Genomic DNA, 23,719 nt, shown 5'->3' with positions numbered 1-23,719 from the left:
AGAATGCTCTCAGGTAATTGGAACAGAATGATTCCAAATCACAACAACCAAGCGTGGCCTTGATAAAGCACCTTCCACCACTTCTTTGCAAAGGTGACGGTCCACGGGTGTGGAACACTGCATATAATGGCAGATTTTTTTTACTTGTTAATCTCACTGTCCTCTCTTCCCCTCCTCCCCATCTCATATCACTCAGACGCCTTTCACCAACACCTCCTCCTTCATCTCTGTCTGTCGTGAGAAGATAGCCCTTCTCCTCGCAGCGACCAGCCCAGACACATACAAGTTCCATCACGCCTTCTCCATCAGATTGCCCCCATTACATCCCCACTTGCCCTCTAATCTGGGATCTCTCCCCAGCTACTGGCTCCTTCCCTGATATACTTACAAATACACCCAGGTCTCCCCCATCCTTATAAAGCACTCACTGGGTCCTGCTATGCTCACCCACTACCACCTCTCTCTCCTCTCTTCCTTTGCTAATAAACACCTTGAGAAAGTCATCTACAATCGGTGTCTCCACCTCCTCTCCTCTAACTACCTTCCAAGCCCTTTGCAGTCTGAATTCCAGCCTCGTTACGCAACAGAAACTGTCCTCTCCAAAGTCAGCCATGATCTCTTCACTGCTGACTCTGATGGTTGTTTCTCAGCCCTCGTCTTTCTTGGCCTCTCTGTGGCACCCGCCACTGTTCATCTCTTCTCCTGGGATATTCCTTTCTCTAGAGATGCTGCTATCTCTGTTTTGGTTTTGTCGTTGTTTTCGCTAGGCAATGGGGGGTAAGTGACTTGCCCAGGGTCACCCAGCCAGTGCATGTTATGTGTCTGAGACCAGATTTGAACTCGGGCCCTCCTGACTCCAGGCCCGGTGCTCTGCCCACTGCGCCACATCGCTGCCCCGATGCTGCCAGCTCTTGTTTCTCCTCATGCCTGTCTGACCTCCCCTTGCTCGGAATCCTTTGCTGGATCTTCTTCTGGGTCAGTCGGTCAGTCAACGTGTATCTGTTCAACACTCACTATGTGTCGGGCACTGTGCTAAGTGTCGGGGATCCGACGAACGGCGAACATGCAAATAACTGTGTACGTGCAAGATATATAAAGGAGAGACGCAAGGTGACCTCAGGGGAAAGCCCTATAGGTGCAAGGACTGGGGAAGAGGAGCTGGGAAAGATTCTTGCAGAAGATGGTATTCGTGGAGTCTTGAAGGGAGCCACAAGATGGCGGTGTGGAGGGAGATTATTCCAGGCATGAGGGACCGACATAGAAAATGCACAGCCTGGGAGACAGAGCGTCATGGGGGAGGAGCAGCCCGGAAGCCAGTGATTCTGGATCATAGAGTGTGGAGAACGGCAATAAGGTCTGAGGAGACCGGAAAGGGAGGAAGGGTCCAGGTGGCAAAAGGGTTTGAAAGCCAAAGAGGATTTTGTAATTGATCCTGGCAACAAACAGAGAGCCAATGGAGTTTATTAAGAAGGGCGAGATCACTCTGGCAGCTGAGTGGAAGATGGGCTGGAATGGCGAGAAGACCAACCAGAAGGCTGCGCTATAGTCCAGACGTGGCATACCAGGGGGATGGCTATGTGACTGGAAAGAGAGGAGAGGATGTACACAAAGGGTGTAATGGCAGACACAATATGATTCGGCAACAAACTGGATCTGTGGGGCGAGCGCAAATCAAGAGTCAAGGATGATTAATGTTGCAAGCCTGGATAACGGGGAGGTTGGCGTCTGCCCTCAATGGTGAGATGGACGTTTAGAAGATCGGATGGCTTTGGGGAAAGCGAGTTCTGTTATGGGCATGACGAGTTTGAGATGTCTACGAGACACGCCCAATAGGGAGCTGATGATGTGAGAGGTCAGAAGAGAGGTTAGTGAGATAAATATGAGAATTACTCAATGGTGAGATGGACATTTAGAAGATCGGATGGCTTTGGGGAAAGCGAGTTCTGTTATGGGCATGACGAGTTTGAGATGTCTACGAGACACGCCCAATAGGGAGCTGATGATGTGAGAGGTCAGAAGAGAGGTTAGTGAGATAAATATGAGAATTACTCAATGGTGAGATGGACGTTTAGAAGATCGGATGGCTTTGGGGAAAGTGAGTTCTGTTATGGGCATGACGAGTTTGAGATGTCTACGAGACACGCCCAATAGGGAGCTGATGACGTGAGAGGTCAGAAGAGAGGTTAGAGAGATAAATATGAGAATTACTCAATGGTGAGATGGACGTTTAGAAGATCGGATGGCTTTGGGGAAAGCGAGTTCTGTTATGGGCATGACGAGTTTGAGATGTCTACGAGACACGCCCAATAGGGAGCTGATGACGTGAGAGGTCAGAAGAGAGGTTAGAGAGATAAATATGAGAATTACTCAATGGTGAGATGGACGTTTAGAAGATCGGATGGCTTTGGGGAAAGCGAGTTCTGTTATGGGCATGACGAGTTTGAGATGTCTACGAGACACGCCCAATAGGGAGCTGATGATGTGAGAGGTCAGAAAAGAGGTTAGAGAGATAAATATGAGAATTACCTACATCGAGATGATAATCAGACTCGAAGGAGCTGATAAAAAAAGTGACAGAGAGAGAAGAGAAGAGGGCCCAGCACAGAGCGCTAGGGGTCAACCAAAGGAGACCAAGCAGGGGCGGGTCAGACAAATGGAAAGAGAACCAAGAGAGAGCAGCTTCAATAAAACCCAGACAGAAAAGAGTATCCCAAGAGAGTTTTCAAAGGCTTCAGAGGGTCAAGAAGAATGAGAATTAAGAAAAGGACATTAGATTTAGTGATTAAGATTTGGTGAGGCAGCTAGGTGGTGCAGTGGATAGAGCACCAGTCCTGGAGTCAGGAAGACCTGAGTTCAAATCTGGCCTCAGAGGGAGGGAGGAAGGGAAGTAGGGAGAGAGAGAGAGAGACAGAGAGAGAGAGAGAGAGAGAGAGAGAGAGCTCTCATTGGTAACTTTGAAGAGACTAGTTTTAGGTGAATGATGAGCTTGGAAGCCAGAATAGAGAGGGTTTATACAAGAGTATGAGCAAAAGAAATGGAGGCAATGATTACAGACAGCTTTCTTAAGGAGTTTAGCCAGAGAAGGAAGGGCAGGTACAGGACAACCACTAGATTAGGTGAGGCCTTGTTAAAGATGGGAAGGCATGGGCATGTTTGTGGGAAGCTGCCAGTAGACAGGGAGAGATTAAAGATTAGAGAGTAAGAATGGTAGAGGGGACAATCTGCCAGAGAAGATGGGATGGAACGGGATCACTTGTGCCTGCAGAAGGAGTTTGCCTTGGCAAGGGGAAGGGCCACCTCTTCATGAGAGAGGGGTGAAGAACTAACTAACATACAGGCAAAAACCGAAGGCCGAACACTGTACATCAAACTGGGTCAATACCTTTGATGGGAAGCGGACATCAGTCCTTGCGCCATGCTCCAGGAGGAGCTGAACTCCAGCCACATCTGCAGCTCTAACGGGAAAGAAAAGAACATGCATAGGCACTTGGCAATAGTTGGGGTCTGCCCCTCGCTGCAGCAGTAACTGGATCGTCGACCATCTGAATTTGTGTCTGAAATCAACGTGATAAAAGTCACAGTTAGTCACAATGGCTAAGGGCAAACTGCAAAATTATCTTCCTAAACAATTATCCCTCAAAAAAGGAAAATAACATGGGGGGCTCCCAAACTCATGACCTGCAAGGACACTGAATTCTACCACCACCACCATCCCTCTACCATCCGCTGCTATGAGCCTCACCTGGTCCCATCCCTCCCAACCCACAAAAAAAAAAAAACCACTTCCCTTTTCTGCTTCCCTCAAAAACTGAAGGAATGCTTTGCTTTACTTCTTCTGCCATCAGCCAAATCACAGGAAATGTGATTCCCACCCCTAATACAAGGAGACAAAGACTGGATTTGTGATTTAATTGGTATAAGAAACTCCTGCATGAGGAAATTCCCTCTACTAATGCATGTCAGCACCATCTCTGAAACTTCTACTCTGAGACAATTGCCTAAAGCACTAAGAGATTAAGTGACTTGTCAACAGAAAACAAAAAAAACAAAAGTAGTAATTTAATTTTAAAAATGCAATTCAAAAAACAAGAAGTTGACAGGGTGGGAAAGGTACCAAATGAAAATCAAATTGGATGAAGATCATATTAAAGGAAGCCTCTAATGCAGTTTAAACACACACACACACAGGAAAAGGAACAATTAGGGAAACTGCAAAATTATATCCAAGGACCAAAGATCTCAATGAATTACACAGGGCAAAATAAATGAAGTCAAGCAAAAATCAATCCAGAAGGATAAGCCCAGGAAGTAACAGAACTGAAACGTCAACTAATGAATATACAGAACAAAATAATGTATTTGAAAACAAAGCAAGAAGTACAAATGTTACATTAATTGGGATCCCAGGGGACAGAGGAAAAGAAAAAAAATTAGGCACTGCATCAGATGACTTCATCAGAGAAAATTTTCAGTCAGGCAACACTGTGCCAGTAAAGTAAATGTACAAGAGACCAGAAAGAAGTCCTAACCATATTTCACCTAGGTCCATATAGTCATAAAACCACGGAATCATGACAAAGAAAAATTCTCCAAGCACACTGAAAATTCAAAAAGAAGTCACATTTAAAGAAATTCCAATTAGAGTACCATGGGATTTTTTCAAAAGCAAAGAAAAAAATATAAAATATTGATAAAAATATGTAAGTCTTAAATTTAAAAAAAAGGTCTGTATCCCAAAATGACATAGCTTCCAAACATGAACACATTATTTGTAAAGCAAATAATTTGTTTCTAAGACAAATAATACCAGAAAAAAAATAAACAAAAATTCCCAACTAGAGAGATAACTATGAGCCATATAGGAGAGGAAATCTAAAGCTGACCGAATAATTAACAAAAGTAATAAGGTATGTTAAGTCTGTATCTACTTAGATTGAAATTTAACATGAAGATATATGAGAAAATAATCTTTTTTTATTTGTAATAACATCAATCAGATGAGAGTTTGAGACAAAAATATCTATCAGTTATTAACACAAAAGGATAAACAATACTAAAAAAAATCCATATTAACATTTTAAAAGGCCTTTACACAGGCAAGAAACAATAAAAATTTTTAAAAGAGGAAGGAAGAAAGTAACCAATAATCCCCCCAAAAAAGCTTAACCTATAAGTAGAAGTTAATCAGATCTCAGAAAAATATAATAGAAATATACTGTTTTATTTACTACCTTTAACAGTTGAAATATATATATATGAAAGATTATGACAGTGTTCTTACAAAAACAAATGTATTACACATAACAATAAAATTAAACGGTATGAATTATCCTATTAAAAGAAAAACATTAGAGAATGGATTAATCAATTAAGTCTTTATTGATTTGCTACCTACAAGGCACTGTGGTGGGAATGGGGATATAAAGACAAATGAAACTGCACTTTCTCAACAGGCTTACATTCTATAGAAAGGTACAATATACATGTATAAATAATACATTTATAAATTTTGTACAAATGTTTAAAATAAATACAAGGTAATTTGAAGGGGAAACACTAACAGCTGGAGGGATCAGGAAAGGCTTCATGTAGGGAATGGTTTTTGAGCTGAGCATTGATGGAAAGTAGATATTCTCAGTAGAGGGAGTTCATTCCAGCTATGGGAAATAGCCTGTACAAAGGTACAGGAGATGGGAATATTTTGTGTGGAGAGCAAGAAATAAAACCCTGGAACATAAATGTAGTAACAGAATGTTACTATGCTGCAAAAAATGATGGACATACCAAATATAGAAAAGTTTGAGAAGAAGGCACAATCAGGAAAACAATATATAACCAGGACTACAACATATAAATGGAAATAACAGCAAAACAATAAAAAAAAAAGAATGCTGTAAAGTTATAATGACCAACAGTGGTCCCAAAGAAAAGATAGGAGAAGACATCTCTCCTTACTTTTTTGGCAAGGGGGAGAACTATGGCTGTGGAATGCTGTATGAAATGTCAGTCACTTATGTTAGTTTTGCTAAATAATTTGTTTTTTCTTTTTTATTCCTTGTTTTCAGGGATGACTCTCTGAGAGTGGGAAGAGGAAAGATACATAGAGAAATGTAGGTGACATAAAATCCAAAATATCAATAAAAATTAATTTAAAAAAAGAAAATAGACAAGTGATTTTTTAAAATTTGCTAGTAGATTTCTATTTCTAACTAGCTATTTCTTGTAATAAAGAATCCGAATTTTTTTTAAAGTCTTATCCCACTATTATCAGGGAAAATTAAAAAAAAAAAACTGAAGTTGACAGAGAAGTGCCTGGTCCTAGATGCCCATTATAACAGAGCATAAAATTGGAACTAGTATCTCTTTATTTCATTTCCAAAGCATCAGAAAACACTCTCATTAAGAGAGAAATTCATTCTCCTTCAGATTTAGAGTTGATCAGAGTATTCTTTGGTCTGATTCTGTTTACTTCTTTTTCGTTACTTCAGTAGCCTAAAACTTTTGCTTATCTAAAGAAAGCAGCTATACTTGCACTTCCAGACTTTAAGACCTCTCACAAAGCAGTTGTTTTATTAGTATGTCCAGGCCAGCTGTTAAATTTGTGACTTACCTTAGTGATAATTTCATCTTCAAATGATGGAAGAAGGGACAAGGGAAACTTTTAATCTGGACCTGATCCTGATCCTGATCCTGACCAACAAGAAAGGATTTTTTTCTTGAAGTATAAATGGCAGGATCAGAGGCAACTGACCCCATACAGCCCATAACAGAAAAGGGGAGGAACGCCAAGGATGATCTGACATGTACTTTATTTGAGGAAAGAAGATTTCAAAGACTTCAAAGGAAAATTGACTAGAATCCTGCAGCTATATTTTGCAGGGGAAGTCAATCCCAAAAGGATGGAAATTTCTTGGGAATGAAATTTTGAAGACACAAGCAGAAATTATTCTGGTAAGAAGGAAAAAGAGGAGCTGCCTAAAGAGATTGATGTAAATGCACAGGGAACTCATCAATAAGCTTAGATCTTTAAAAGGAACATAACAGAAGATGAAAACTGGGGAAAGTAACTGAAGATTAATTCATTAGTAAGATCCCATTAGAAATATATCAAGAGTGTATAGCTAAGAATGAGCTGAGGCTGCAGATGAGTTAATGCCAAAAGACAAGGAAAATGTTTGTGTGTGCGAATGTGTGCCTTTATTAAACCATCAATCAATAAACAAGCATTTATTAGATGCTTACTAGATGCCAGACACTGTGTTAAGCATTAGGGATACAAAGAAAAAGCAAAAACAAGGTCTGCCCTCCAGAAACTTACAGTCTAGTGAAGGGGATGACATTTACATCTATAATTGTAAATGAGATATATACAAAGTAGATATAAGTTAGCTTTAAGGTGGAAGGCATTAAGAGCTGGGATGGTTAGAAAAGGAAGGTAGCACATGGGCTAAATACTGAAGGAAGCCAAGCATTCTAAGAAGTTGAGGTGAGGAGGGAGAGAATTCCAGACATGGGGAACAGCCAAAAGGCACGTAAATGGGAGCGACAGTGTCCCATGTGAGGTACAGCAAGTAATTCAGTATGCCTGGCCCATAGAGGAGCACCATTGGTAGAGCTACTCCAACCGTCAGGGAAAGCAGTTTGGAACTACACCCCCAAAGCTATTAAACTGTGTGCCTCTTTAGATCCAGTGATACTATTACTGGGTCTATGTCCTAAAGAGTTCAAAGAGGAAAAGGACCTATTTGTACAAAAACATTTATAGTGAAGAACTGGAAACTGAGGGGATGCCCATCAACTGAAGAATGGCTGAACAAGTTATGGTGTATGGCTGTGAAGGAATACTACAGGGCTGTAAGAAATGATGACGGTCAGGATGTCAGAGAAACTTTGAAAGATTTGTGTGAACTGATGCAAAGTGTGAGTCTAACCAGCAGAGCAATTTATACAGTAATAGCAATATTGTTTTTTTAAAAATCAACTTTGAAAGACTTAGTTACTAAGATCAACACAATGACCAACCACAATTCCAAAGAACTCTTGAAAAAACATGCTATCCACCTTCAGGCAGAAAACTGATAGATGCAAAGTGCAGACTGAACCATTTTTCCCTTTCTTTTTTTTTTTTTAACATAACTAATATGGAAATTTGTTTTCCTTGACTATACGTATTTGTAATAGGTTTTGTTTTCCTTGCTTCTCAACGACTCAGGGAAGATGAGAAGGATGAAAGAGAATTTAGAACCAAAAATAAAATAAAATAGGATTTTTAAAAATGTAAGCTTATTTTCCTTTTCTTTTCTCATGTGAGGAGATTAATCTTTGAAGTGGGAAAGCGGGAATAAAAATGGCTAGCAGCAACCAGACACACAAGATAAGTGAAAAGATAATCAGTCAACTTCTAATTACCATCAATGCAGTCAAAGCACCAGACCTAGACAAACGACATCTTTCAATGCTGAAAGAACTTACAGATCTGAGTGCTGACCCAGTGGTCAGTGATCTTTGAAAGCGCTTAGAGAACAAGAAAGGACAAATGTTCTCATAATTTTTTTTAAAAGAGAGGAGAAATCTGTAAGCTATCAAACCAATGCACTCAACTTCCATTCCTGCCAAATTCTAGAAAACGCTACAAAAGGAATAGCGTGTGAGCCTTCAGAAAGAGAAGCAAGGATTAGTCAAAGTCAGCATGGTTTCATCAACAGCCAGTCCTACCAGAGAACCTTCATTTCCTCTTCTGAAAGCAGGAACAGACTCATTGGCCAGAGAAACGCTATAGACTGTAGACACAGGCTGCCGCAGAACATTCCAGTCACACCCCTGCTTTTAATTTTGAACAGAGCAAAGAACAATAGGATATGTGACAGGACATCTGGATAGGTGCAGAGCTGCTTGAATGCCTGGATGCAGAGGGAAGTCATTAATTAGCTGATCAGAACGAGTTTGGAAAGGCAACACTGTAGACTACGATAAACGATGATAGTGTGGTAGAGTGGAAAGGGCACTAAGAGTTGGAATTGGAGCATCTTGGCTTCCAGTCCCAACTTGGACACACCTACTGCACCCTGATGACTTTAACAAGTCCCTGGGCCTCCGTTTCCTCACCCATAAATAAGAATAATAATAGTCAGCACTTACATTGTATTCTAAGGTGTGCAAAGTGCTTTACGAGTATTTCATTTGATCCCATCAACCCTTGGAGGTAGGTGCTATTATTCTGTTTTACAGATGAGGAAACTGAGGCAGAGGATAAGTGACTTGTCCAGAGTCATACAGTGGGTGTGTGCCCATGGCCAGATTTGAACTCAGATTTTCCCAACTACAGGTCCAGTGTCTACTGAGCCACCTAGTAGCCAAATAAATGAAGTCACTGGACTACATGACCTCTGAAATTTCTTCTAGATGTAGATCTATGATCTGATGAATGGCAAGAAATAGCTGTACTAGGGTCCTAAGGACCCAACTTTGACCCTGTTCAGTTCCATATTTTAATCCATTACTGGGATAAAAAGATAGATAGTATACTTCGAAACTTTGCAAACCACCAAAAGGATGGAACAGATAATGGCTCAGGTGGCAAAGTTGTGATCCGAAAGAATCAATCATGGACTGATCCAAAGAAAATGTTATTAACAAGGATAAATTTAAATTCTACACTTGGGTCCAAAAAAGAAATTAAAAAAAAAAAGAAACTTCACAAGTACTAGATGGAGAAAAGGAGGTCAAACAGCAGTTCTTGTGTGTACAATTTGGGGATTTTCACAGATTGGAGGCTCAACACAAGAGAACAGTAGGATCTGTAAACAAACAAAAAACCCTAACGCTAGGTGTGAGAAATGAAAGAGTTAAGTTTCCACATAAGTAGATAAGAAATCAGCACAATTCTAGGCACATAATGTATGTTAGGGATGGGGCATACAAGGAAGATTGTAACCCAGAAGGATTAGGACTAATCCTGCTCCAGAAGGGAGGAGTTAGGCAATTACTACCTATAAAGCTTGCTCTGACTTCTTTTACACGTGCATTTCTCTACTTTCAAGGAGGTGCGCCTGATTCTCACCAGAATCGAAAGGACACACTTCAACCTCTTTAACAAAACATCTTTGAGACATCAGTCTTCAGAACTGAGTCTGGGGTCTTCTTTATAACACTAGGTCAGGCTGCTTAGGAGAAGCATCCCTGAATGAGCAAGATAAGAGTCCCTCTTGACTCTCTCCTGCTCAGGCCAATGTTGGAGGATGGTGTTGAGTCCTCGCCTGCCATTTTGGGAAAGAAAGGCCACACACTGAACCGACAAGTCTTAGCTTGCCTAGAAGAGAGACCATGACTGTGAGAATACTGGAGAATATACCATACACAGTTCTTCAGAAGGAACTAGCAATATTTACCTGAATGTTTACACAGAACTAGAAGAACACTGTATGACTTAACAGCAATATTGTATAATAATCAGCTATGAATGACTTAGCTATTCTCAGCAACACAATGATTTAAGACAACTCTGAAGAACTTATGAAAAATGCTATCCATCCCCAGAAAAACAACTGATGGAGTCTAAATACAAATTGAAGCATACTTTTTTAACTTTATTTTTCTTGGGGGTTTTTTTGGCTTATGTTTTCTTTTACAACATGACTAATCTGAAAATATGTTTTGCGTGACTGAACACGTATAACCTGTTGGAAATAGGCTTGACACCAAAAATTTAGTATCAAGAAAATTTATTACAGAGAAAGTCCAGAGGATTTAGACATTTCTGGCCAGAAGTGGGTTCCACCCCTCTTCAGGAGGGGTGGGCCCTAAGTGCAAGGGCAAGTGTGCTTTTATGCAGTTGAATTCGGCAGGAAACCTCCCAGGCCGGGATTGGTCCATCCCTTCCCAGGTTACACCTTTCCTTACATGTTTCCCCTTGATAGGCTCAAGTATGTTCCCCCTCCCTTGGTCATACGTCCCAAAACTTGTTAATGAGGCTCTAATTTTATGCGGGGTGTGTCAGATAATAGTAATGAAGTTCATTAAGCAGGCGCACTACCATTTTCAGGTGTCCTCAGGTTGACCCTAACTGGTCTGAGATGGCTCGACCCTTCTCTTGATTTTGGGGTCTTCATGGAACCATCAGCTTACTTTTTATTGGCTCGGCCGAGCCCACCTGCAGTGTACTACATCCTGGAGCTGTTGTTCTTTAAATCTCCGCATTATTCTACCTGTGGAGACATAAGCCCTTCTAACTCTCATAACCTATATCAAATTCCTTGCCCTCTCAGTGAGGGGGGTGGAGAAGGAGGAAGGGAGAGAATTTGGAACTCAAAATTTTAAAAACAAATGTTAAAAATTGTTTTTACATGTAATTAGGGAAAAATTAAAATATTAAATAAAAAAAGACATACTTATGTCAGGAAAGACCAGAGGGAGGAAGAGAGGTAGAGTGGGCTTGGGTGAAGAGCAATGGAATTAAAAATAGAAGCAACACTGCTACCCAAATATATTATAGATAACTTTGACAACAGAGAAGCAAAAGCCTCAAGATAAGGTATGATATGGTTGTGATGGTAGCCTTCAAATATCACAGAATCACAGAATTTCTGTCTTGGAACAGACTTCAGCACCCATTCAGTCCAATCTATGCTCACAAAATAGACCTTTCTGCCACAGAGCTGGGAAGTAGTGTTTGCTTCAAGATTCCAGTGAGGGGGAAGACTGCTCCCTCCCAAAGCAGCACATTCCACTCTGGGACAGCTCTATGGTGGGGAAATATTTTCTGACATCAAGCCCAAATGTGCCTCTTTGCCATTCCCAATCACCTTCTCTGAGTTCTTAACTCTGGGGCCAAACAGAACATGTCTAATTCCTTCCCCACAAGACAACTGCTCAAATATGTTGAAGAAGGCTATCATATCCAGTTAGACAAAACTCACTCCTTCCTTCCTTCCTCTTTCCGCTTTCCGTGTGGGGAATCACCCATTTACAGAGCTCTAGAAAAACCTGGCTTTGGTAAGGTCCTTTGGGATTCAAATGGAGATACTTGAGTATGCCTTTAAACCTAAATCACTCTGGCTGTCGCTGTTTGGCTAACAATAGGTCTCAGCCCAAGCCTCCCTGGGTTACAGTTTGGGTTTTGATGGCTCAGAATGAGTGTAAATAGCAATTGTTTCTGTTCTGGCCAGAAACCCTGAGGGTCTTCCCATCCCAGACTGATTTTTTTTTTAAGAGGCTATCTTTTGCCTCATTTCTTACCTAGACTTAATCACTGAGCCTTGCCTCAGACAAACTGAGACCTGGGAAAGACCTGAGCTTAAAAAGGCCAAGGTCTCACTCTGCATCTTGGGCCATCTCCAGTCATCCTGATCTATATCTTGTCACTGGACCCAGAAGGCTCTGGAGGAGAAAGTGAGACTGGTGACTTTGCACAGCCCTGCCTCACTTCTATCCGATTCATTTGCAAGTCAACACATCCCCTTCCTGATGTCACTGAAGGCCAAGCAACAACCACAACATATCCACCTCCACCTTCTCTGAATCTTCTCCAGTGAAACGTGCTCAGTCCTCCCATGACATGAACTGGGGGCCCTTCCCCCATATTCGATGCCATCCTCTGGATGTTCTCCAATTTCTCAATGTCCTTTAGAAGATAACACGAGACCCCAAGTGGAGTCTGACCATGGCAGTGATGGGGTATGGGCCCAAGCTGAGACCTTTGCCCCTTGCCCCCAAAAGAATTTGGGTCCCATTTGTCTATGGCCCCAGAAAACCCTTAAATTGTCTCTGACCTCACTCTGGTCTCAAACGGTTACCTGAGGCCACACTCCACTCAATGGCCTTTCCTTATCTCCCCATCTCCCTTCGAAAACCTAATGAAAATATTTCCCACCTTTGATCTTATCCAGACCCCATTCAAACCTCTTCCTTCCAGTTCCCTTCATTATCTATTCCCACTGTCTAATTCAACCTCCCAGACATTCCAATCAAATTCTCCCTAAACTCATCCAGCTTCAAGATCTTTCTCCCAGCCCCTCCTCTGGACACTCAAAATTATTTGAGCATACATAAGATTCACCCTGGCCCCCAACTCGTGCCCGCTCGTCCTTATGGGTGTCACTGATGTTCTGATTCCTTAAGAGTCTGGCCCGTATGGTTTATTTCTAGCAAAAAAAAAACTTTGTCTCTGGCTGAAAGAAGATTTGGGTCGAATTCTTTCGGGCAGGACCTATGTGTGATTTCGGGGTTCCAGTATCCCTAAACCTCTAGACCTCCTAAGCAGTATCCAGTGGGACTGTCACCTCTTTAAGGCAAGGGGAAAAGGACTATCTGTGCAAAAATATTCATAAGGGCCAAAAACTAGAAATAACTCATGACTATGCTGATTGGGGAATGACTGAACCAGCTACACTAGATGGATATTTAATCAATCAATTAACAAGCAATAATTGTGCTTACTTTTGTGCCCCACTACACTAGCCTCTGAGAACACAAAGAAAAAGGGGTGAAAGTCCCCACCCTCAAGGAACTTATATTCTAACAAGGAAGCCAACTGCTTATAAAAAGGTACATACAGAGTAGATGGAAAGAGACTTTGCAGAAGCAGGTTCCATCACTAGGGGGACCAGAAAAGGCTTCCTAAAAGACATAGGGTGGAGACAAAAGTGAAATATGTCAAGAAAGAGAAGGTTTTTGTGAAGTTAGGCAAAGCGAAGAAGGCAGAATCAAAAACAACATACACCCAGGCAACAGCAAGAAATCCCAGAAAGAAAAAAATAAAGGACATTCGAAAGTTGGCCCATCAACAAATGAAATTATCTTATTAGGACCTTGTTAAAGTTAGTGCATGATTTACTTGGCTAGTGGTAAATAATGATGGGGGCAACTAGGGCATAGTGGACAGAGTGCCACGCCTGATTCTTGAGTTCAAATCTGGCCTCAGACACTTCCTACCGGTGTGACCCTGGGCAAGTCACTTCACCCTGTTTGCCTCCATTTCCTCATCTAGAAAATGAGCTGGAGAAGGAAATTGCAAACCGCTGTAGCATCTTTGCCAAGAAAACCCCAAATGGGGTCACGAAGACTTGGACACAACTGAAAATGACTAAAACAACAACAATAATGATAATGATGGTGGTTTTACGGACAATCATTTCCTTGGTTCTTCTTTGTGGAGATAAATATGTTATGCCTGCTCAATAAAAAATATAGTAAGAGGAACACAAGCATACACAATTCTCTCTCATGTCTTGAATATGTAGCAGCAAACACCACCATTATTGCCACAAAGACATGGAATGCCCTAAGCTTTTGAAAATCTGCACACAATCTTGAATCTCTGATGACTAAAGGGGCCTGCAGGACTTGGGGATGAAAAGAGTCCAACAAATAACAATATTTGGAGTTCTTACCCTGTTTTCATCTCACAAATTATTAGGAAAGAATATTTTAAATGCTTATCAGAGGAGAAAACACCTTGCTTCATAAAATAAGGAATGGGCTATACTCCCATGTAGGGGCAAAGGATTTAATGTTTAAAAGGATAAAGTGGGGGGAAGGGGGGAAATCAGCAGCCAGCACGCAGTCACTGAGTGACTTGTTGATAGTAATCTATCATAGAGCAGACTCTCCTTCCCTGTGCCAGTCCAGATGTTTTCTCATCTTTCCTACGTCCACCATAAAACAAGATACCCAAATCCATAATTCTCCCAACAGTGAGTCATTCAGGTGTTTGTAATTCACTGTGGCCTTGCTGTAACATTATCCTTGGGCCCTCTGCCAGACGACTGCTAAGTGGCCAAGGCAATAAATCACATTTCCATTGAGTTTCCAAGTTTACAAAGCAACCTTCTCCAAAGCACTTTGTGAGGTAAGGTGTGGGAGGATTACCAGCCCCATTTGGCAAGAAAGAAAACCAAGGATCAAAGAATTTATGTGACCCCCTCAAGGGCACCCAGCTCCTAAAAAGCCCAAATGAGGATTCGGACCCAGTGCCTCTATCTTAGTGTCATCTGCAAATCATAGAACCACAGATTCAGAGTTGGGCAGGACCTCAGAGGCCACCCGGTCCAAACTCCTAATTTCCAGTTGAGGAAACTGAGGCCCAGAGAGGTGAAGTGATTGCCCAAGGTCATACAACTTGCAAGCCTCTGAGGCAGAATGTGAATCCAAGATTTCCTGCCTCCTGGTCTAGTAGTCAATCCACTATTTTTATGCTGCCCACTCCAGGTTCCGGGTTACAGAAATCCAGCTTTGTACAAAAAGCAAACCCAAGTTATGCAAAAACCCACAAAGCACACAGTGACATAATCAATTTCCATGGTGTTCACAAGCATCTACAAGTTTCTGAAAGCCCTGATACCTAGGATCTCAATATAGTCCTATGACTTTAGGGTTCATCAAAAGTGCTACCTTTCCTTCACTAAGCCAACTGCCTACAACTTACTCTATCACAGACAGTGCCATTTTCCTCACAGTTCCTGGATCTGTGTCTTCACTTTCAAAGGAAGCAACTCTCATCATGGTGTGGGCATCGGCCATCTTCTCCATAATGTCCTGGGAGATCTCTATGGGATAGCTGTGGACACCAATGTTCGATTCAAAATTGGTCGTGGCACTCAGTTGCGTGGACCTATCAAAATTCATCCATATCTCCTCAGGCATCCTGGTGGATGCTCTGGGACATGATTTTTCAAGTGAGGCCATCCCCAATTCATCATCCTTATGAATAGTCTGCTTCAACTCAGCATGCTCTTTAAAGATTGAAGAAGCAACTTTGTCCATATTACTGGCCACGTTTTCCAAAGGTTTCTTTACTTCTAACGCAGTGGAGCATTGAGAAGCTGTTTCCAGATTTGGGCCAGGTGATTTCACTTCAGACAGAGCAGCAGATGGAATAAGTCTCGAAGGTAGTCCCTATTTAAAAATGTTCAAAAAGGAACACTGACTATAAGGTAAGGAAAAAAATAGGTGGAAATTTATTAAGTTATCTTATGGACATAAAGAGTCTTTCAAAGCATCATATGAAATTTGATTTGGGGGAGACCATTTGGCAGTTTTATGTCTGCATCTTATTATCAGTTAAACCCAAAGTAAAGCACAATTTTAAGAGAATTTCAAGAACAGAATAATCTTAGCAGAACATTCCTCCTTCCTGTTTTTAACAATGCACTGAAACCATTTCAACTCAATGAGGGCCTTGTCATCTCACCTCTGATGCAGCTGCCAAGTTAATTTTTCTCAAAAATAAGGTTACTATGTCATCCCCAAGCTCAGGGAGCTTCACTAACCCTAAGCCCATTACCTCTATGATCAAATATTAAAAATCCTGTCCTTGACATTTAAAGCCCTTCCCAGCCTGGCCCCTTCCTGCCAGTTCTGCTTCCCACATTCTCCTCCTGATTCTATGCACACTGACAGCCAGATACTCTGGCTTATTAGCTACTTCTCTATACCCAGCACACCAAATCTCCTGTCTTGGCGCCTCTCTATCCACCAGGGCTGGATGCTCCAGCCCTCCTCATCTGGCTTTCTTCAAGGCTCAGCTCAAATCCCTACCATCTACAGGAGGCCTTTCCCATCAATGTTACCTCTATCTAATTGGTAGGCAGCTTGTACACACCCAATTATTTCCGAGGTTTCTTCTCCAATGCAATATAAGCTCCCAAAGGCCAATTTTTGCCTTTCTTTGCATCCCTAGCACTTAACATACTAAATGTTTATTGACTAAATTGACTAACTACTGACTCACTACCTCCATGGCCTCGGGCACGTCCTATCTGCTGTCTTGGCCTCCTTTTTCGCCCACATAAAATGAAGGGCCCTGTGAGTTCCCTTCCATCTTTGGACTTATGCTCCTAACTTAACATCCTTAAATGACTTCCCTCTCTAGCTAAGTAGTGATGGCCACTGGGGCTCCTTGTAGCCCCAGGTCTGACACCCTTAAGTCACTTAATCTCTCCAGGCCTCAATGTCCCCATCTGGAAAATCAGGGGGCTGGGCCTTCAAGGTCCCTAGTCTGGTTCTTAGGCTCTTAGCCTATGTTTACTAGGGCTCCCAGCAAAGCTCACTCCAAAGATCTCATCAATAAACCATTCTAGTGAAAATACCCTTAAAGTATTTTTATAGCCACCCCCTAAATGTTTCTTGCTACTTTTAAAGCCCATTTCCTCTTTTTCTGGGTATTTTAATAAAAGTTACTTTTTCTTGTATTCCAGGACAGTAAGTGGGGGGAAAAAAGTTCATTTGCATATATTAAAAATCCTTTTGCCAAGGAAAAATGTTTTCCTTTGAAATGAAAAGAAGGGACAAATGTACCACTAGCTATAAAACAAAAAATCACCTTTGGTATTCAAACACTCTCACGCATTTTTTCTCATGCATTCCCATAACTTAGCGAGTCTATTTATATATTAACATGGCATCAGTCTTGGGGGAGGGGTCTCGAAGCACTCTGAGGGGCTCTGCCCCTCCCCATGGACACTGCTGGCTGTTCTCCCTCTGGGCCTCAACTCCTTCATCTGTAAAATGGGAACACCGGACCCTATGGCCTCAGAGGTCTCCTGAGGCTCCTGGTCTCTGATCTTAGGAGTCTAACTTCAGCTTGCTGGGCCTCGGTGGGAACACTGGCCTAGGTGGCCTTGAGGTCTGTCCCCTTACCTCCCTGGCCCTCAGTTACTCATCTTTAAAATTAGGGCAAGAAAACCCGGCCTCAGACCAAACACTTGACACCTGCTAGCTGTGTGACCCTGGGCAAGTCACTTAACCCCAATTGCCAAAACCAAACAAAAATAAAATAAAATTAGGGCAAGGGGCTAGATGGTTTCTAAAGTCCCTTCTGACTCTATCTCAGTGAGCCAAGGCTGATCCCCTCAGATTCTGTATGACACACACAAGGCTGGGTAGTACGGTGATTAGAGCACTGAGTCTGGAGTCAGAGGACCTGAGTTCAAATCTGGCCTCAGCCACTTAGCAGCTGTGTGACCCTGGGCAAGTCACTGAAGCTCTCTGCCTTGGTTTCCTCTTCTGTTAAATGGTGATAATAAGGCAGCAACCTCCAAGGGTTGTTGTGAAGATAAAATGGGACAGTACTTGTAAGCACTTTGCAAATCTTAAAGCACTATATATATGCTAGCCATTATTACTATTGTTATTGTCATCATCATTAATATTATTTAATTATGGGTTAACTGTGAGTGGGATTGAGACCACCTACCCAAATAAAAATTCAGAGGTTTCTCTCAGTAGAAACAGAAGTTTTATTCTAGTAAGTCTCGTGCGAGAATGGGCATCACCTACCCAGGGCGGACTGGAGTAGGGAGGCAGGATACAGGCAGCAAGCAAGCAGTTATATGCCCCTAGACAAACAAATTCTAAGAAAGCCCCACCTTTTAACCTGAATCTCTTTATCCCCATTGGTTGAGGTAAGAGACCTTACCTTCTACCTAGAAACTGAGAGATTCATTTTACCCAAAACAAGCTTGGGAGCTAGAAGACTACCTTATGTGGCAAAGATAAGGCTGGGGTGGTGGTTACAAAACAAGGGAGGGGGTGGGATGTATGACCCGATCACATGATTTACAGGAAAACAAAAGTTAGGGCCAGCTAATGCTAAAGCCTTAACTAAATTTTTGGGGCATATCTTCCATTTCACGTGAGAAACTTTCACTTGTCCCACACAACCGTAACAGGGTAAGAAATGGAAACTCTCCTAACAGTGCTTAAAACATTGGAGGAAAAAGTGATCAAGGGTGCTAACCGCCTGGGTGGAGCTTCTACAACTTTTTTGCTGTTGTCCAGTCCTTTCAGTCCTTTCTGACTCTCTGTGACCCCAATTGGGCCTTTCTTGGCACGGATACTGGAGTGTTTTGTCATTTCCTTCTCCAGCTCATTTTATAGATGAGGAAACTGAGGCAAACAGAGTGAAGTGACTTGCCCAGGGTCACACAGCTAGTAAGTGTCGGAGGCTGAATTTGAACTCAGGAAGGTGAGTCTTCCTGGCTCCAAGCCCAATGCTCCGTGCACTATGGCGCCACCTGGTGGCCCCTTTTCAGCTATGAGAGATGAGGTTGCCCAAGCACACCAGCTCTTTCACGGTCATAGCGTGTGTGTGCGTGAGACAGTCATCGCGTGGCAGTGATTTTCCCATTAAATCCTAGGATCCTAATAATAATAATAACAACAACAATATCAGCTGGCATTCATACAGTGCCTTAAGGTTTGTAAAGTGCTTTACAAATTTCATCGCATTTTATCTTCACAAGAACCCTGGGAGGGAGGTGCTACTATCCCCATTTCACAGATAAGAGAACTAAGACTGAGAAAGGTTAAGTGACTCGCCCAAGGTCATATAGCCAGTGAGTGTCTGAGGGAGTCAAACTCGGGTCTTCCGGACCCACTGATATTCCTGGGAATATTCCCGCCAAAGGACTACAGTATTAAAGTTATAAAACAAAAGTTGAAAAAATTTTATAAGGCCTTTTTTCTGACTACTAATAACGAACAGAAGAGAGAATGTGTTTCTAGCCAGAGTTGGTGAGGGTACACGATGGCCTCACGGCGGCAGTAGAAGTGGGGGGACCCGTGGTGCCGCTGAACCAGCTGGTTCTAGAGCCAGGGGATCTGAGTTCAGATTCTGCCTCTGACCCCACGCTCCCCATATAACCTTGGGCCAATCACGTCACCTCTCTGGGCCTCGGTTTCCTCATCTACAAAAGGGGAGTGACCTCTAAGATGACCTTTAAGATGTCCCTTTCAGCTCCAGACCCAAGGTCCTAAAAGTTCAGAGGAGACTCACCGTGAGCTTGTCCAAGTTTCTCTCGGCAATATTGGGCTTAAACATCTCCTCTGAGTAACAGAGAATGAAGCACATGCACAGAGGCGTGACGCCCTCGTCCGTGCACACGTTCACGTTGGCCCCGTTGTCGAGAAGAAGGTTGATGATGGCATTGTGGCAATGAATCTGGGAGGGAGAGACAGCAGGTTCAGAGGAACTCGAGCTCCCAAAAACAGTCAAGGACAAGAGACCACCCCTTACATCCACAAGAATGACTCCTCCATCATCGGCAGGAAAATACTAATAATGATGCTATTATATAGCCCTTACTATGAGCCAGGCGCTGTGCTAAGTGCTTTAACATGTGATCCCTTTTTATCCTTACAACAATCTGAGAGGGAGGTGCTGTTATCATCCCCATTTTACAGATGAGGAAACTGAAGCAGACAAAGGAGCAGTCATTTTAAAAGGAAAGGTACTAACAAGTGGCTGGAGGGGTCAGGAGAGGCTTCCCACTGGAGGTGGTAACTGAGCTGCTCTTTGTCAGATGGCCAACAAGCCTTATTAAGCGCTTTTTATGTCAACTGATAAACATTTATTAAGCATCTACTGTGTGCCAGGCTCTGTACTAAGTTCTGGGGACCCAAAAAAAGGCAAAACCAGCCCTGGCCACAAGGAGCTTACACCTGAGGAGGGAGGCCACTTACAGACACATGCAGGGTACAGGGAAGGCGACTTGAGAGGGGCAGGTATTAGCAGCTGGAGGCACCAGGAAGGGCTGCCTGCAGATGGTGGAATGTGAGGTGAGGCTCAAAGGAAGCTGGGGAAGTGTGGAGGTGAGAAGGGGGAGCCTTGCGGGCACCCAGAGTAGCTGGAGGGTTTGACTGGAACAGAGCCCGTGTGAAGACCAAGAACAGGAAGTAAGATTGGAGAAGGAGGGGACGAGGGGAGCGGCACCATGCAGTGGAGGGCCGTGCACACGAGGGGATGGGGCTCAGATTTTACTCTGGAGGCAACGGGGAGCCAGTGAAGATTTCTGGGCAGGGGCATGACGTAGCCTAGGAACGTCAGAGGGGCTAGCCACATCCTCTATTGTTAAAAACAGTCCATACTGTTTTTATATTTTATATATATATATATTTTTTTAATAGAGAAACCAGGTGTGTCCAGCCCCAAATGAGATGCTGTAGGAGAGACAAGAAGACCCAAAAAAGTGTTGTTCCTCACACATGACACTCCATTTCCTGACGCTGTGCCTTTGCCCAGGCTGTGGCCCATGCCAGGAGCGCTCTTCCTCTTTGCCTCTGCCCCCCAGGATCCCAAGCTCCATGGAGGTCCAAGTCAGAAGCCACTTCTTGCATGAGGCCTTTCTTGATCTTCCAATCGTCAGTGATTTCTGACCCCCCCACACTGATTTGTATTTATTTTGTATATTGCTTTTATTTATCTGTATGCCTGTCACTCCCTACCCAAATAGAATGTAAGCTCCTTGAGGACACAGATGATCACCAATTTTCATTTGTATCCCTTGCACCTGGCCCAGTATTATCAACAGGCAATCACAATCTCACGAAACTTATGTGGAAACTAGATTTATTACAAGAGAAATGAACATGCACGTGGAACCCTAATCCAGGGCAAAGGATTCACAATCTACGCAGAAGGACAACAGTATCAGAATATATAGTAGACACTTAATAAATACTTGTCAAATTGAACTGAATGGAAAATGGGTGGGGACCATGGTCTTCATTCCTCTAGGTCAGTCCATCCACTGACTGTGCACTGTGTGCTCAGCTCCAAGGTGGGCCGCCTACACCACGAAGATCCCAGAGAAGCTCCCATGCTCATTTACTGAGCCCTGCTATATCCTCATCCCCTCCTCAAGTGTTTTGGGGAAGCCTAGTGGTCTCTAAGCTTTGGGGTGGGTGCTTTTATAAAAGCTTGGAAAGGACAGAGAAGGAAGGTGAGGCCCAGGGTGGTGAGATGACTTGCCCATGATCAGAGTTAGTTCAAAGCAGAATAGCTCCTGACCATATATTAGGCACTCTAGATATACCTGCCTAGATCTCTACACAGAGATACACAGATATATGAGACACAGATAAAAACATGAAATCAAGTCAGCACACTAGGGAAAGGCAAGAATGATAATAACAACAAAATTAAAAGGACAGGGCTATGCCAAAGACAGCTTGATGTGTATCGTTCTCAGAAAAGTTCTTCCTTGTCCAACCAGGACAAGTGATCACAGTTGTTTCTGCTCAGTTGTTTTTCAAGGCTGTCTGACTCTTCGTGACCCCCTAAGAGTTTTCTTGGCAGAGATCCTAGACTGGTTTGCCATTTCCTTCTCCAGCTCATTTGACAGATGAGGAAACTGAGGCAAACAGGGTGAAGTGACTAGCCCAGGCCCACACAGCTCTCTTAAGTGTCTGAGGCCACATTTGAACTCATGATGATGAGTCTTCCTAACTATAGGCCTGGTGTTCTCTCTACTGCACCACCTAGCTGCCTGCCCCAAAGACATGCGACACTTTCTATTACAGCCCAAAAATTTCAGTGCTGAGTTTCTATTTAGGAATATGGGTCCTGCCAGTGGATAAAGTTGTCCTAAGATAAAACCATATGAGCACAACTACATCTTGTATCCTCTAAGGGGGAAAGATCATCAAAGTTTAAATCATATTTCACCATCACTGGGCAGAAGCACCCCATGCTACTGCTGGTTCACTTGCTTGGGAATAGGTAAATGTGGAATTTCTGGCAGGACTTCCCCAGCCCACAGCCTCTAGCCATGAACCCAGGGCTGGCCCTCTGTGGGCATCACATCCCCTGATGAATCTGGGATCTCCATCTCCATCCAGCTCACTGGAAAAGGTCAGACCTGGCGCCATTTTTCTCCAGAGGCAATTCTCAAAGACCATTTTCATGCTGGGGGTAACATAACAAATTATCCTCACTATAAGAAACTGAAAATTCCACTGCCAGTCCTAGGATGTAAAAGATAAGAAAAGGTCCAGTGACTCAGAGTTGTCTTGACCCAGTATTAGTATCTGGTTTAGAATGAATGCAATTCATGGTTAGAAATTAAAACTATGAGCATGCCGCTAATAACCCGCCAGGATTACACAGAGGTTACTGCTCTAACAGAAAGAGCTTCAGACTCAAGTCAGGAGAACTGGGCCTCTGAGACCATCTCCTTCACTGTGTGAGCCTAAGCAGATAGCTGCACCTCCAGGCCTTGGTTACTGTACCTGATAATTAGGTGATTTCCAGAGTCCCTTCTAGGACTAAAAGATCACCAGGAGATCATTTTGGTAAAGCATTTTGCACCCTGAAGCACAATTTGAAGGCTAACTAATACTATTATATAATATTTATTATTATAGCAATTTGTTTGAATTAATTTAATTAATAACTTAGGGGCAATTAGGTGACATGGTGGATAGTGTACTAGGCCTGCTGTTAGGAAGATTCACCTTCCTGAGTTCAAATCTGGCCAAAGACATTTACTAGCTGTGTGACCCTGGGCAAGTCACTTAGCCCTATTGGTCTCAGCTCCCTCATCTGTAAAATAATCTGGAAAAGGAAACAGCAAACTACTCCAGTGCTTTCGATGAGAAAACCCCAAATGGGGTCACAGAGTTGGACACAACTGAAATGACTGAACAAAATTAGTAATTTATTTATAAAATTAAATGATATTTATAAAGCATTCTGCAAACCTTAAAGTGCTACATAAATGTGTAATGGTTATAATTATAATAAGATTTCTGTAAGCCAATTATTTATTTATCATAATCGATGAGATGTTTATAAAATATTCTGTAAACCTTTCAAGTTCTATACGAATGCTATTATCATTATGCAGTGGTTATAACATAATTTGTATAAACTAATTTAATTATTTAAAATAGGCAATGAGATATTTGTAAAGCACTTTGCAAACCTTAAAATGCTATATCAATA

The 23,719-nt window shown here is 42.5% G+C and overlaps 1 protein-coding gene across 1 annotated transcript in view; it reads right to left on the bottom strand.

Annotated features, from left to right (window-relative positions):
- Nucleotides 1–23,719, bottom strand: part of ANKMY1 (ankyrin repeat and MYND domain containing 1) — a 149,803-nt gene that overhangs the window by 70,100 nt on the left and 55,984 nt on the right. Inside the window, 3 exon segments of the mRNA XM_078154702.1 lie at nucleotides 3,383–3,554; nucleotides 15,422–15,891; nucleotides 19,772–19,936. Of these exon segments, the coding sequence (XP_078010828.1) occupies nucleotides 3,383–3,554; nucleotides 15,422–15,891; nucleotides 19,772–19,936 (807 nt within the window).

This window comes from Phascolarctos cinereus, unplaced genomic scaffold (genome assembly GCF_003287225.1).
Source record: "Phascolarctos cinereus isolate Bilbo 61053 unplaced genomic scaffold, phaCin_HiC Scaffold_5;HRSCAF=322, whole genome shotgun sequence".
In the NCBI taxonomy this organism is placed as follows: domain Eukaryota; kingdom Metazoa; phylum Chordata; class Mammalia; order Diprotodontia; family Phascolarctidae; genus Phascolarctos; species Phascolarctos cinereus.
Note: the sequence above shows the minus strand (reverse complement) of the source record. Positions and strands in the feature narration are given on the sequence as shown.